General features: G+C 41.6%; 1 protein-coding gene across 1 annotated transcript in view; it reads right to left on the bottom strand.

The window, feature by feature from the left end:
* Positions 1-312: 312 nt before the first annotated feature.
* Positions 313-15,969, bottom strand: part of LOC144603739 (F-actin-capping protein subunit alpha-2) — a 43,339-nt gene continuing 27,682 nt past the window's right edge. The window contains exons 7-10 of the mRNA XM_078417438.1: positions 15,424-15,502; positions 13,377-13,448; positions 6,130-6,192; positions 313-1,277 (exon numbers count right to left, since the gene is read on the bottom strand). Of these exons, the coding sequence (XP_078273564.1) occupies positions 1,137-1,277; positions 6,130-6,192; positions 13,377-13,448; positions 15,424-15,502 (355 nt within the window). The 3' untranslated portion in view covers positions 313-1,136. The remainder of the gene's footprint in view (positions 1,278-6,129; positions 6,193-13,376; positions 13,449-15,423; positions 15,503-15,969) is intronic.

Raw genomic sequence — 15,969 nt, forward strand, 5'->3', positions numbered from 1 at the left:
TCCAATAATGTTGGGACAAGTTTCCCGATTTTATTAAAACAGTCAAGGTGCATCCTAAACTCTTTCATTAACAGTACAACTTCAGCCTTGATTTCTAGATTACTAAAATAATATTTACATCAAACCACAGCAAACTTGGGAAAGGGCACTTGGCACTGCAATTGTTGCCATGTCCATGCATTTCTTTCAGAAATGTATTCTCGATTTATCAAATGACAATTTTAATTGTCATTTACAAATGTATTATATACAAAGCACATTGAAGACTAAAAGAATGTCATTGCTATGAAATAAAACAGGCTGGCACACAAATTAATGAATACAGGTTTATATTACAATGTGTCTTGTTCTGGTACAGTTGTGTCTGTTTCATAAAAAATAACATGGGCAACTTTTAATACACAGCTCATTGGAGGAGTTTATGTGGGCACAAAGCAGTAACTGCATTTTATGTATATTTTTGCAAGAAATATTAACTACATCTGAGACAGTTCATGTCAGTAAAGCGTAAACATTACTAACCACCTTGAATTATTTACCCATTAATTCAGTATTTTCTGCCCCATGTCATTTACCCCTTGAACAGAATCTCTGTGGAGAATAAAGGCAAGTTCAGAAATTAACGTGGAAGTCACCTGCAATCTATGATGGGATACATCTTAGATATAAATGATTAGTAACCGTTCACCTAAATAACGTTCCTGGGAAGAAGTAGGCCAAATCTGTTCAAATTAAAATTTGCTTCAATCCTCAGCAACATAATGTAAAGCAGGATAAAAAAACAAAACAAAAAAGGCATGGTCTCACCATGGTAATGTAAACAAATATGGCAACTAACCATGATGGCCGTATGAATGCTTAAGAAAGGAACAAACATTAAAAATGAAAACAGTCACATTGAGTAAACCATAAGTATTTTAACATTGTTAGAAAGGAAAATGCTGCATTGAAAGCCATGTGCTTTGTGCACAGTAAATCTGTCATGAGCGCGAATGGTGTTCAACTGAAAGTGTATTAAAATAAGGTTATGAGGCAATTTCCCAAATTATTTATAAATGTAATTTAACAATTTCACACGTGAGACCAGACCTTTTTAAAACAGACACGAAAATTATCCAGTCATGCAAAACTGCCTCCTAAAGATTTTGCATCTCTTTGCCAATCTTGTAGCTCAGGATCTTGTTCCAGTCGATTTTGGTGCGGGTGACTGGGAGTTGTCGGCGCAAGGCTTTAAATGTAGTGTCTGACATGGTCTGATAGTTTTCATTGATGGCAGTCTGAAAAAGAAGAGTAAATAAATTCAAGATTCCACAAATAACAGTAGTCCACAAGAATAATTTGCCAGGTATCACAAAATGCTGGAGTAACTCAGCGGGTCAGGTAGCATCTAGGAGAGAGGGAATGGGTGACGTTTCGGGTCGAGACCCTTCTTCAGACTGATGTCAGGGGGGCGGGACAAAGATAAGATATAGGTGGAGACAGGAAGACAGTGGGAGAAGTGTGAAGGGGAGGGGAAGAGAGGGACAGAGGAACTACCTAAAGTTAGAGAAGTCAATGTTCATACCGCTGGGTTGTAAGCTGCCCAAGCGAAATAGGAGGTGCTGTTCCTCCAATTTGCGGTGGGCCTCACTATGGCACTGGAGGAGGCCCATGACAGAAAGGTCAGACTGGGAGTGGGAGGGGGCGTTGAAGTGCTCAGCCATCGGGAGATCAGGTTGGTTAAGGCGAACTGAGCGAAGGTGTTGAGCGAAACGATTGCCGAGTCTGTGTTTAGTCTAGCCGATGTCTAGAAGTTGACATCTGGAACAGCGGATACAATAGATGAGGTTGGAAGAGGTGCAGGTGAACCTCTGTCTCACCTGGAAAGACTGTTTGGGTCCTTGGATGGAGTCGAGGGGATAGGTAAAGAGACAGGTGCTGCATCTCCTGCGGTTGCAGGGGAAAGTGCCCGGGGAGGGGGTGGTTTGGGTAGGAAGGGACGAGTGGACCAGGGAGTTACGGAGGGAACGGTGTCTGCAGAACGCAGAGAGGGGAGGGGATGGGATGGGAAGATGCGGCCAGTAGCGGGGTCCCGTTGTAGGTGACGGAAATGTTGGAGGATGATTTGTTGGATACACTGGCTGATGGGGTGGAAGGTGAGAACGAGAGGGATTCTGTCCTTGTTACAAATGGGGGGTGGGGGAGCAAGAGCGGAGCTGCGGGATGTAGAAGAGACCCTAGTGAGAGCATCATCTATAATGGAAGGGGGGAAGCCCCGTTTCCTGAAGAATGAGGACATCTCCGATGCCCTAGTGTGAAACACCTCATCCCGGGCGCAGATGCGGCGTAGACGGAGGAATTGGGAGTAGGGGATAGTCTTTTTGCAGGAGACCGGGTGGGAAGAAGTGTAGTCCAGATAGCTGTGGGAGTCAGTGGGTTTGTTGTAGATGTCAGTCACTAGCCTGTCTCCTGTGATGGAGATGGTGGGATCCAGAAATGGTAGGGAGATGTCAGAGATGGTCCAAGTATATTTAAGAGCAGGATGGAAATTAGTGGTAAAATGTATGAAGTCAGTGAGTTCTGCATGGGTACAAGAGGTAGCACCAATACAGTCGTCAATGTAGCGGAGGTAGAGTTCGGGGATGGGGCTGGTGTACATCTGGAACAGGGATTGTTCGACGTACCCGACAAAGAGGCAGGCGTAGCTAGGGCCCATGCGAGTGCCCATAGCTACGCCTCTGGTTTGGAGGAAGTGGGAGGAGTCAAAGGAGAAGTTGTTAAGAATAATTTGCCAGGTCATTTACAAATAAAGTATGAACGATGGGTCAGAATGGACCAATCTACAAGCCAATGTCCTGTAGAGAACCACCAACTAATAGCAGTGTGCCTTTCTGACCAGCGTCAAAATATACAGGTGCAGAGGTCAGCAATGCTCTAGATGTCAGATACTAGTACATCTCAATGTTTGCTCAGCCACTCAACTGAGCATTGAATCCAAGGGTGAATCACAAAAATCCCGATGACGAAGGCCAATGCATGCATAGCTTATTCATTTGAAAGAGGTCACTGACCTTGATTGGAAAGTTAAAGAAATTATTTTCTTTATTTTGTCTTCATGCCCAATAGAATATAGAACAGAGCAGCACAGAAATGGGCCCTTCAATTCATAAGGTTCATGCCGAACATGAAGTTACTTATCTCATCTGCCTGTACATGACCCATTTCCCCAAATTCCTTGAACTTCCATGTGCCCGTCCAAAGGCCTGTTAAAGCCTCTACCATGTGTGCTTTCATCACCACCCCTGGCCATGCGCTCCAGGCCCCAGCACTACAAAACAAACTGGTCCTGCACAACTCCATTACATGTCCCCTCTCACCTTAGAGCTAGGCCCTCGTGTTGGACATTTCCACCAAGGAAAAAGGTTCTGACCGTCTATCCATAATTTGATATACTTTTATCAAGTCTCCCCTCAATCTCCAACATTCTAGAGAAAACAATGCAAATCTATCAGACCTCTCCTGGTAGCTGCAACCCTCTAATCCAGGCAGCATTCTGGTAAACCTCCTCTGTACCTCCCCAAAGCCGCAACATCTTTTCTGCAATGGGGTGACCATGACACATGCAATACTCCAAACGCACCTTAACCAAAGTCTTAGAGCTGCATCAAGATTTCCTGACTCTTATATTCAATGTCCCTTGTAATGAAGATAGGCATACTGTACACTTTACAATGAACTTGGGCTCCATGCTCCCTCTGCACTCTAATGCTATTAAGGGCTTTGCCATTAACTGCATACACTCTTATATTCAACCTCCCAAAGTGCAAGACCTCACACCGGAGGTCGGGTTAAACTATCTGCCATTTCTTCACTTATTTCTGCAGCTGATTATATCCTACTGTATCTTCTAACAGCACTCCCCCACTATCTGCAACTCCTCCAATTTGTGCCATTTTCAAACTTATGCTGCTGGCCGTGGCGAGGCAGCGTGAGGTATAAATGGATTCATTGGAAAGGATGTTCGTTCGTGTGATCGTCTGGGCTGCGTCCACAATTCTTTGCAATTTCTTGCTGTCTAGGATGGAGCTGTAGATGGTGGTGAGAGTTGTTGAGGAGAATAACTGAGTTAACATTTTAGTTAAGAACTTTCATCACAACTGGGAAAGTGAGAAAATAAACTAGCTTTAAATTGGAGACTTTGAATCTCTCCAATCAGGTGAAGCCTGGAGGGCTGAGATGATCCTATTGTCTATAGACGGAGCTTCACCTGCACCTCCTCCAACCTCATCTATTGCATCCGCTGCTCCAGATGTCAACTTATTTACATCGGTGAAACCAAACGCAGGCTCGGTGATCGCTTCGCTCGCTCGGTCCGCGTTGGCCAAACTGATCTCCCAGTGGCCGAGCACTTCAACTCCCCCTCCCATTCCGACCTTTCTGTCATGGGCCTCCTCCAGTGCCATAGTGAGGCCCACCGGAAATTGGAGGAACAGCACCTCATATTTCGCCTGGGCAGCTTGCCCAGGTATGAACATTGACTTCTCCAACTTTAGATAGTTCCTCTGTCCCTCTCTTCACCTCCTCCTTCCCAGATCTCCCTCTATCTTCCTGTCTCCACCTATATCCTTCCTTTGTCCCGCCCCCTGACATCAGTCTGAAGAAGGGTCTCGACCTGAAACGTCACCCATTCCTTCTCTCATGAGATGCTGCCTGACCTGCTGAGTTACTCCAGCATTTTGTGACCTTCTATTGTCTATAGAGATATCTAGATGATTAGAGAGAAAGCAAAGGGAAGTTAAGGCAGTGAAACACAGGTAAAACCCATCACTAAAACGAAGAGAAGAATGCTGGAAATGCTCAACAAATCAAACAGTATCCGTGGAGAGAAAAACTGAGTTTATATTCCAGATGGATACAGACTTAATTCTGATAGAAATAGAAAAAGCAAGCTGCCTAAATTTTTTTAATTCAATATTTGGTCTCAAAGCTGCAGCATGTCCAGATGAAAGATGAGATGTTGTTCATTGGAATAGCACAGAAGGCCACAGACAGACAAGTTAATGTGGGCGTGTGATGGAGAATTAAAGCCACAGGCAACCAGAAGTTCAGGGTTGCTCTCTGGACTGAACAGTGATGGTCTGCAAGGTAGTTACAGGAGAAACATTGCCTGACTTGCTGGGAATTTCCAGTATTGCCTTTGGGTTTCAGGTATTAACAGCTCTGATCCACATTTCACAGATTGAACATGATAGCCTGTTCATTTTCCCAAACTTCCCTCACCATCCAATTTCAGAGGGATTACTTTGACAACCCTCGCCTGCTTCTATTAGGTTGTATCTATTCCTTCTCCACAGCTTTAAACTAACATTTTCTCACTAGCCCACTTCTGATTGAAGTAACTTCAACCTGAAACATTAACCTCTTCCTGCAGCTGTTTTTTAAAATTTTTAATTCAAATTTCCAGCATCTGCTGTCTTTTCATTTTCAGTTTATCATGAAAATTCTAAAAGTTAATCATGCAAATAGAAAGAATACCATAAGAATAATATATATACATATTACATAAACAAGACTTAATTTGACTTGCGCTCAATCAACTGGAAATGTTTTGAAGATCAAACAATATGGACAATATAATCCAATTTAAAATTGAGTAATTTAGCAAATCAGTTCAGAGATCTAATGAACATATTTTCAAATTGTAAGTCTGACTCCTGAAGTCAATTAGAAGCTATATTCCAATGCTGAATGGATATTTTCATGTAGATTACAACTACTTTGCTCACTGATTATGTTTGTGAAGAGGATGTAAAAATGCTCAACTAATCTGAGGCTGTGGCCTAGCTTCTCCAACACTGACCATTCAAGGCAACAGTGACAACTGGATGCGGATTTTGCTTCTTTGCAATGGAGCAAAATAATTAGAAAATCAGTTAAAAATAGTCAGAAGCACCAATACTCATTAATGCCCCAGATTTAAAAATACAGAGATAAGTTCCAAACAAGCAAAAGCTTGACAACTGCAAAGTTTTTGTTTTGATTGACTAGACAGAATGTCAGCCAGAAATTTATGCCAAACAGATCTGCAACAATAAGAACTCAGTTCAAATATCTATTGGGATGACCAAATATTCTTTTAATCATTCATACCTGGTATTCATTTTCTACAGTTTCTACAAGTTTTGTGAATTCTTTAGCCATCTGGGCTTCATTCTGTAAAAGAGAGCAAAACAATTTAGATGTTTTCTAGAAGCAGCCAGTAGATAATGATTTTGGCATGTGCCCACAAAGAGAGCAGGCACCCACAAATAGAGCAAGAGGCAGTGATAATGGTTACAACAGAAGAGGATCTTAGAAGAAATAAAATGGCAAGTATAGGTCACGTAGTAATAGTGGTGACGAAGCAGAGTGTAAAACCACATACAGCAGGATGCTTTTATTATTTGGGGTTCGGGGAAGGGGATACAGTGGGGAGAAGACCAAATTACATACCGACTGGAAGAGGAAGGCTAGCTCATGCTTGTTATTTAAGATGATGGAAACTGAAATTCTAGACAAATCAACATGTCTATTGTCAGGATATTACATACATCGAATGTTATTTATTGAACACATTGAAAGTTTTCAGTGGATCACATTATGTCAGCCTTTATTTGTAAATGGTAGGGCAAAATTGGCAAACCAATTGAATTTTTGATCTTAAGTCTTTGAAGAAGCAGACAGGACAATGCTTATGGTTGTAATTTATAAGAATATGCAGAAAAGATTTGAAACAAATACTCTAGATTGTTAACCAATATAGAACCCGAGGGAAAAGATGACAAATTATTGACCCAGTTAGAAAAATAGCTAAGCAGGTGACAGTAGGCCTAAGCAGATACTGAATTTAAGACAGAAAGCAAAGAGTGCGGATAAATGGGTCCCTTTCAGAATGGCAGGCAGTAACTAGTGGGGTACCGCAAGGCTCGGTGCTGGGACCGCAGCTATTTACAATATACATTAATGACTTGGATGAAGGGATTAAAAGTACCATTAGCAAATTTGCAGATGATACAAAGCTGGGTGGTAGTGTGAACTGTGAGGAAGATGCTATGAGGTTACAGGGTGACTTGGACAGGTTGTGTGAGTGGGCGGATGCATGGCAGATGCAGTTTAATGTGGATAAGTGTGAGGTTATCCACTTTGGTGGTAAGAATAGGAAGGCAGAGTATTATCTGAATGGTGTCAAGTTAGGAACAGGGGACGTACAACAAGATCTGGGTGTCCTAGTGCATCAGTCACTGAAAGGAAGCAGGCAGTGAAGAAAGCCAATGGAATGTTGGCCTTCATAACAAGAGGAGTTGAGTATAGGAGCAAAGAGGTCCTTCTGCAGTTGTACAGGGCCCTAGTGAGACCACACCTGGAGTACTGTGTGCAGTTTTGGTCTCCAAATTTGAGGAAGGATATTCTTGCTATTGAGGGTGTGCAGCGTAGGTTTACTAGGTTAATTCCCGGAATGGCGGGACTATCATATGTTGAAAGACTGGAGCGACTAGGCTTGTATACACTGGAATTTAGAAGGATGAGAGGAGATCTTATCGAAACGTATAAGATTATTAAGGGGTTGGACACGTTAGAGGAAGGAAACATGTTCCCAATTTATTCACAAAATGCTGGAGTAACTCAGCAGGTCAGGCAGCATATCGGGAGAGAAGGAATGGGTGACGTTTCGGGTCGAGACCCTTCTTGTTCCCAATGTTGGGGGAGTCCAGAACAAGGGGCCACAGTTTAAGAATAAGGGGTAGGCCATTTAGAACTGAGATGAGGAAAATCTTTTTCAGTCAGAGTTGTGAATCTGTGGAATTCTCTGCCTCAGAAGGCAGTGGAGGCCAAATCTCTGAATGCATTCAAGAGAGAGCTGGATAGAGCTCTTAAGGATAGCGGAGTCAGGGGGTATGGGGAGAAGGCAGGAACGGGGTACTGATTGAGAATGATCAGCCATGATCACATTGAATGGCGGTGCTGGCTCGAAGGGCCGAATGGCCTCCTCCTGCACATATTGTCTATTGTTTATTGTTTACAGGATGTCAATGTTAGGATCCTGCAATAAAGTGTTGAGACTAAAACTATTTACGATTTTATAAATAATATAACAGCTGTGAATAAAAGCTATATGTCCAAGTTTGTGGGCAAGACAGAAACAGTTTCATTTCTTAGAAATCTTCTGTATCGAAAATAATGTGACAAAGATGAAAATCATGTCAATAGAAAAACCAGGGTTTAGAGGCTTGAGTTTCAGACTTGCAATAACGAATATACAGGTATTATCCTGACAATAGACATTACGTTCATTTGTTTATAATTTCCTGGTTTCTCAGTCATCTAAAATAGCCAAGATGAGACATCACATGTGATAAAGTATCATTCAGTCTATATGTTCTTCTCTCCACTGTTACAACCAATTCAACCAACATATTGCAAATAGTTTTCCTAATTCACTCATGTTATATCCAATTTGGTTATGGAAACACATTACAGCAGAACTACCTGCACTTTCAAAGAAATGCTAACAGATTGAAATGAACAAAACTACGCCAAATGGATTTCTGGGAAGATCATGATGATATAATATTCTTTGGATCATAATACTTTCTATGTAGTGGCTGAAATGCTCGTGAACAAGAGGTCCAAATAAATTTACAGATGTGTAACTGGACACCATGTAATATTACAAAAGGCAATGGGATGCTGGCTTAAACTACTAGGCAACTTTTGTCCCCTTGTACTCGAGTCACATCACAACCAAAGGTCAGGTTAGACTGCACCGGAATATTGCAAGTAGCTGGGCACCACATTTTCAGCAGATGTTGCCCTTGGAAGAATCCAGTGCAGATTTACTAAAATTAAATCAGGACCAGGGTTAAATCTACTGTATCCGCTGTTCCAGGTGTGGACTCCTGTATATTGGTGAGACTAAACACAGGCTTGGCAAACGTTTCGCTGAACACCTCTGCTCAGTTCGCCTGAACCTACCTGATCTCCCGGTTGTTGGACACCAACTTCCTCCCATTCCCACACTGACCTTTCTGTCTTGGGCCTCCTCCATTGGCAGAGGCCCAGCACAAATTGGAGGAACAGCACCTCATATTTCACATGGGCAGTTTACACCCCAGCGGTATGAACATTGACTTCTCAAACTTCAAGTAACCCATGCTTTCCTTCTCTCTCCATCCCTCCCCCTTCACTGTTCTCCAACCAGTCTTTCTGTCTGACTACATTATCCCCGTTTGATTTGTTGTTACCTTCGCCCAGCTAACAATGATCTATTCTACATTTTCCTTGATCCTCATTCCCTTTGCCCTGTTTTCACACCTTCACGCTTCCTTATCTAGCTATTTCCCTCCCCCGACGTTAGTCTGAAGAAAGGTCTCGCAGTGACGAGATCAGTCAAAGTCAGCATGGATTTATGAAGGGGAAATCATGCTCGACTAATCTTTTGGAATTTTTTGAGGATGTAACAATTAGAAAGATAAGGGAGAGCCAGTGGATGTGGTGTATCTGGACTTTCAAAAAGTCTTTGACAAAGTCCCACACATGAGATTAGTGGGCAAAATTAGTGCACATAGTATTGGGGGTAGGGTATTGACATGGATAGAAAACTGGTTGGCAGACAGGAAGCAAAGAGTAGGAATTAATGGGTCCTTTTCAAAATGGCAGGCAGTGACTAGTGGGGTGCCGCGAGGCTAGGTTCTGGGACCACAGTTGTTTACAGTATATATTAACGAATTAGACGAGGGAATTAAATGTAACATCTAAGTTTGCGGATGACACAAAGCTGGGTGGCAGTGTGAGCTGCGAGGAGGATGCTATGAGGCTGCAGGGTGACTTGGATAGGTTGGGTGAGTGGGCAGAAGCATGGCAGATGCAGTATAATGTCGATAAATATGAGGTTATCCACTTTGGTGGCAAGAATAGAAGGCAGATTATTATTATATGAATGGTGTCAGATTAGGAGAAGGGGATCGCAACAAGACCTGGGTGTGCTTGTACATCAGTCACTGAAAATAAGCATGCAGGTAACAGCAGACAGAGAAGAAAATTAATGGCATGTTAGCCTTCATTGCGAGAGGATTTGAGTTTAGGAGCAAGGAGGTCCTATTGCAGTTGTACAGGGCCCTGATGAGACCGCACCTGGAGTATTGTGTGCAATTTGGATCTCCTAATTTGAGGAAGGACATTATTGCTATTGAGGAAGTGCAGCATAGGTTCACCAGGTTAATTCCCAGGATGGTGGGACTGACATATGATGAAAGAATGGGTCGACTGGCCTTGTGTTCGCTGGAATTTAGAAGGATGAGAGGGGATCTTATAGATGCAGGAAAATTGTTCCCGATGTTGGGGGAAGTCTAGCACCAGGGATCACAGTTTAAGAATAAGGGGTAGGCCATTTAGGACTGAGATGAGAAAAAACTTCTTCACCCAGAGAGTTGTGAACCTGTGGAATTCTCTGCCACAGAAGGCAGTGGAGTCCGATTCATTGGATATTTTAAGAGAGTTAGATTTAGCTCAGGGCTAAAGGAATCAAGGGATATGGGGAAAAAGCAGGAATTTTAGATTTTAGATGATCAGCCATCATATTGAATGGCCTACTCCTGCATCTATTTTTCTATGAATTGGTACAGCATGAAAAAAAAAAGACCTTCAGCTCATTAGTCCACACCAACCATTGCTCACCCTTTCACACTCGTGTACGAAGGAACTGCAGATGCTGGTTTAAACTGAAGATTTACACAAAAAGCTGGAGTAACTCAGCGGGACAAGCAGCATCTCAATTTTTTGAGTGCAGGATGGAAATTGGTGGTGAAGTTGAATTCATGGAATTGAATGACTTCCGTTTTCCTGCTCCCACTCCCTCATCGTTACTCTGAACGTTCAGTCACTCCACACCTCCATCCCCACCAGGAAGGCCTTAAAGCCCTGTTTCTTCCCCTACCGCAGAACCATCCAATTTCCCTCTGCTAACACTCTCCTCTGCTTAGAGGAGCTGGTCCTCACCCTCAACAACTTCTCCTTCGACTCCTCACACTTCCTTCAATTCCAAGGCGTAGCTATGGGCACCATCGGCATAGTCATGCACATCAGGACGGCACGGTAGCGCAGCGGTAGAGTTGCTGCTTTACAGCGAATGCAGCGCCGGAGACGCAGGTTCGATCCTGACTACGGGTGCTGCACTGTAAGGAGTTTGTACGTTCTCCCCGTGACCTGCGTGGGTTTACTCCGAGATCTTCGGTTTCCTCCCACACTCCAAAGACGTACAGGTATGTAGGTTAATTGGCTGGGTAAATGTAAAAAAAAATAAAAAAATTGTCCCTAGTGGGTGTAGGATAGTGTTAATGTACGGGGATTACTGGGCGGCACGGACTTGGAGGGCCGAAAAGGCCTGTTTCCGGCTGTATGTATATGATATGATAGGATTAAAGTTAAAGCACTTCCACATGAAAATGGAAGAAATCTGAAACATAGCAGTAACTGATACAAAGTTGAGCCTTTTATATGCTGAAGAGAGAACTGAAGCGGACAAGCCCCCAAAACAAGCATAAGCTAAAGATTGCTGCAATACAGGCCTGGCAGAGCATCACCAAAGAAGACACCCAGCAACTGGTGATGTCCATGAATCGCAGACTTCAGCAGTCATTACATGCAAAGGATATGCAACAAAATACTAAACATGACTACTTTCATTTACATGACATTGCTGTGTCCCAAACAATTATGGTGCCCTGAAATAAACCAAAATGTATAAAAATGGCCTTTATTAAAATCTGACAATGTGCACTTTAACCACATGTGATTTTTTCTATGACAAATTTCAAATTGTGGAGTATAGAGGCAAATAAATAAAAGATGGGTCTTTGTCCCAAACATTATGGAGGGCACTATAGTCTGTCCTTGATCTAAAGGCATGGGGGAAGGATAAGATCAGCTACAATTTTCATTTGCTATTTAGAAATCCTATTGGAATACTTACATAGGGATAGCATTGGGAAGGGACCGATGCTTTTCCCAGCAGAGTTTTCAGCCAATATATCATCTATGTTTACTTGGATGATGAATCAGCCTTTGGGCAAGGTTTCAGAGATCTGCTGGCACTCCTGGACAGCTGATCACAAGGATCTGTGTTGGGTCCACTGTTGTTTGTCATTTACATTAATGATCTGGATGATGGTGTGGCAAATTGGATTAGTAAATATGCAGATGATACTAAGATAGGTGGAGTAGTTGATAGTGAGGTAGATTTTCAAAGTCTACAGAGAGACTTGGGCCTTTTGGAAGGGTGGGCTGAAAGATGGCAGATGGAGTTTAATGCTGATAAGTGTGAGGTGCTGCATTTTGGTAGGACAAATCAAAATAGGACGTACAGGGTAAATGGTAGGGAATTGAGGAATGCAGTGGAACAGAGGGATCTGGGAATAACTGTGCATTGTTCCCTGAAGGTGGAATCTCATGTGGATAGGGTGGTGAAGAAGGCGTTTGGTATGCTTGCCTTTATAAATCAGAGCATCGAGTATAGAAGTTGGGATGTAATGTTGAAATTGTACAGGGCATTGGTGAGGCCGAATCTGGAGTATGGTGTGCAGTTCTGGTCGCCAAATTATAGGAAGGATGTCGACAAAATGGAGAGGGTACAGAGGAGATTTACTAGAATGTTGCCTGGGTTTCAGCACTTAGGCTACAGAGAGAGGTTGAACAGGTTGGGTCTTTATTCTTTGGAGCGTAGAAGGTTGAGGGGGGGACTTGATAGAGGTTTTTAAAATTTTGAGAGGGACGGACAGAGTTGACGTGGGTAGGCTTTTCCCTTTGAGAGTGGGGAAGATTCCAACAAGGGGACATAGCTTCAGAATTGAGGGACAAAGGTTTAGGGGTAACATGAGGGGGAACTTCTTTACTCAGAGGGTTGTGGCTGTATGGAATGGGCTTCCGGAGGAAGTGGTGGAGGCTGGCTCGATTTTATTATTTAAGAGTAAATTGGATAGGTATATGGATAGGAGGGGATTGGAGGGTTATGGTCTGAGTGCAGGTAGATGAGACTAGGTCAGGGAGAATGGTCGGCGTGGACTGGTAGGGCCGGACAGGCCTGTTTCCATGCTGTAGTTGTTATATGTTATATGTTATATATAAGACTGTGCTTTCAATAAAATAGTAGGTGGAGAGAGAAGCCAGTAGCAAAAGGTGTATGGCGCAGTTATGCGTGGCAGGTAAATTACCAGCATATACCTTTCTATATGCAAAAATATATATGTAGTGCACAAATAAATATATACACAGGAGAAATTCTCAAACCCAAGATTTGTGCATGGGGAAAAAGTATCAAAGATACAAAGAGAAAAGGCAGTATACCAAACTATGGTCTTACTTACAGTGACAGACAAAGTTTCCTGTACATCTTTATGACTGACCAGTTGAACATTGCCATCTTCATAATAATGAACCTGGGGAAAAAAACATAAGGTTTGGATGTCCAATTTCAATATGCAATTCTTATTAGATACACCAAAATGTGACCACATAAGAAACACCTTCCTTCTCCCACCCTTACAAATAAAAAGGGAAACAACTTTAAATTTAGCTCCAGCAAAACTTGAGAACCAAAAACTTAAAACCAAATTTAACCAAAAAGAAAAACAGAAAACGCCTGGGTTAAATAACATTGAGGAATGTTTCAGGTCAATGGCATAAATTCTGATGAAAGGGCATCAATCTGAACTCGATCTTGTAATCCACAGACAATACTTGGTTCAGGTACCTTCAGCTTTTCTTGTTATTTTAGTTTTCCAACATCTACAGCGTTTTGTTTTTGTAAATCTGCTTTTTAAAGGGACAATTTCAAGCATAAGAATCTGCATTATCAAATTTTCTATGATACAGATTTCTGTGATTACATCCTGACCACAGTACCACAAACTGATCTTGGAGCTAAATAATATAGATGGATCCTCATTTCACATTAAAATGTGGTGCAAAGTGTTAACAGATCACTATCTTCTAATAACAGATTTAATAAAACAAAACATCCATCGTTGGTGATTCAATAATCATAGATTAAAATACAACCTTCCAGTCAGGGGACCAGCACTTGAATTTCAGGTTCATCCAAGACAGTAACATCTCTTGGTCATTTATAAGCAGAGCAAGCATAAATGGTTGGGAAAGAAAACTGCAGATGCTGGTTTGAATCAAAGGTAGACACAAAGTGTTGGAGTAACTCAGCGGGTCAGGCAGCATCTCTGGAGAGAAGGAATGGGTGACCTTTCGGGTCAAGAAGGGTCTCGACCTGAAACGTCACCCATTCCTTCTCTCCAGAGTTGCTGCTTGACCCGCTGAGTTACTCCAGCATTTTGTGAATAAACCCCCTTTTTTAATAATCCTTTGCTATTTCCTTGCTAATAGCTAACCCCTTCGTATTTCCCCAATTTTTATTAATCCCAGAGACAAAATATTTGCATTAAGTTTCAAATCAAGATCAAGTTTCAAAAAAATCAATTTCTGCATAAAGATACTCTGGAACATACAGGAGAGGAGACCAAAATTAATACTACACCTTTGTGCAGCTCATCATTTTGGAGCAAGCTGGGGTAAAGAGATTCAGAACATGCAGCAGCTTAATTCAGTTTTGAAAATGACTGTAGAGCCCCAATGCAATTTGTGCATCAACCAGATTAAATGAAAAGCAACATTAAAAGATGGCCCTAGGAGGTTTCTGCAAAAACACTTAAGCATGATTCGTTAGGCTAGTAAGAGCGTCACAAAAATCTACATGCCCCAGAGACTCCCACCTGCCCTACCTATTCCCAGCCCACCAATGATCACCTGGCCATTTAAAGGGAGAGTCCCAGTTCACCAAATCAACTCGGAGATTTCTCACTACTTCACTTCAAACATGCTGGAACTTTACATGTAATACTTTAATACTCATGACATCAATTAGATTAGATTCCATTGGAAGGTCAGTGAGGTCACATAAAGAAAATGATCATAAAATAGTGGACATCTTTACATACTAAATACTAGAGTAACAAGTAATAAAGCATAAAAAGTTGGATGAGTGCCTAGTTGTAACACAGTTCATATTAAAAGTAACAGAATGCCATAATGTCTGATCTGGATCTTCAAGTCCATTAAAATACCAGGAAAGGCAAATTGGTCTGAGACATTTAATGCAAAATGAAAAAATATAAAAATGCATTTTTAAAAAAACAATAGCTTTAATAGACATTTAACAACCTTTTCTTACATTTTCAGGGTTTATAAATCAACACCGCTGAATTATTCTATATTGGGGTAGATCCCATGATTTAGATCCCAAGAGCCTTTTCATCATTGCAGCAAGCTCATTTTGGCTTCAAGAACAATACCTGGAGTTAATTATAGGTTATGAATGATCCACAACCATTTAACATTACCAACCTGAATCTTCAAAATGCCTTCCACCTGAGTCGATGAAGAAGTGATAGTAAACTTCCACTCCGATCTCCAACGTCCATTCCTTAGTAAATTAACAGAAATTAAGATAACATCAGTATTTCAGATGTGCAAACTGCAATAATTTCTCAAAAGAAAAACGCAGTTAGGATATTTGGAAAGTCAACATATTTATTGTAAAAAAATATTGAACACTTGGATTATATCATAAAAATTTCAGTTCATCGGATAATTAATATTAAAACAAGAAAACTAATATAAAATGTGGCATAAGCAATATTTTTAAATTTGCAATCTTGTGCGCGACTGAAGAGAATACTGCCCTTCATTGTCAAATGTTCATTATATGACCTACTTACTCCCCCAAAAGGATGTGAAAGGTGTTCAGTATAAAAATGCTATAAAATCCCTAACACGTATATTGCTTCCAGGGAACTAAATAAAACCAAAAAGGACTGCTTAATGCACCGGCAATAAACTTATTAAAATGAAATGCAAGATATAGCATCATTTGAGCATTCATAGTCAGGC

This window comes from Rhinoraja longicauda, chromosome 20, assembly GCF_053455715.1.
Source record: "Rhinoraja longicauda isolate Sanriku21f chromosome 20, sRhiLon1.1, whole genome shotgun sequence".
In the NCBI taxonomy this organism is placed as follows: domain Eukaryota; kingdom Metazoa; phylum Chordata; class Chondrichthyes; order Rajiformes; family Arhynchobatidae; genus Rhinoraja; species Rhinoraja longicauda.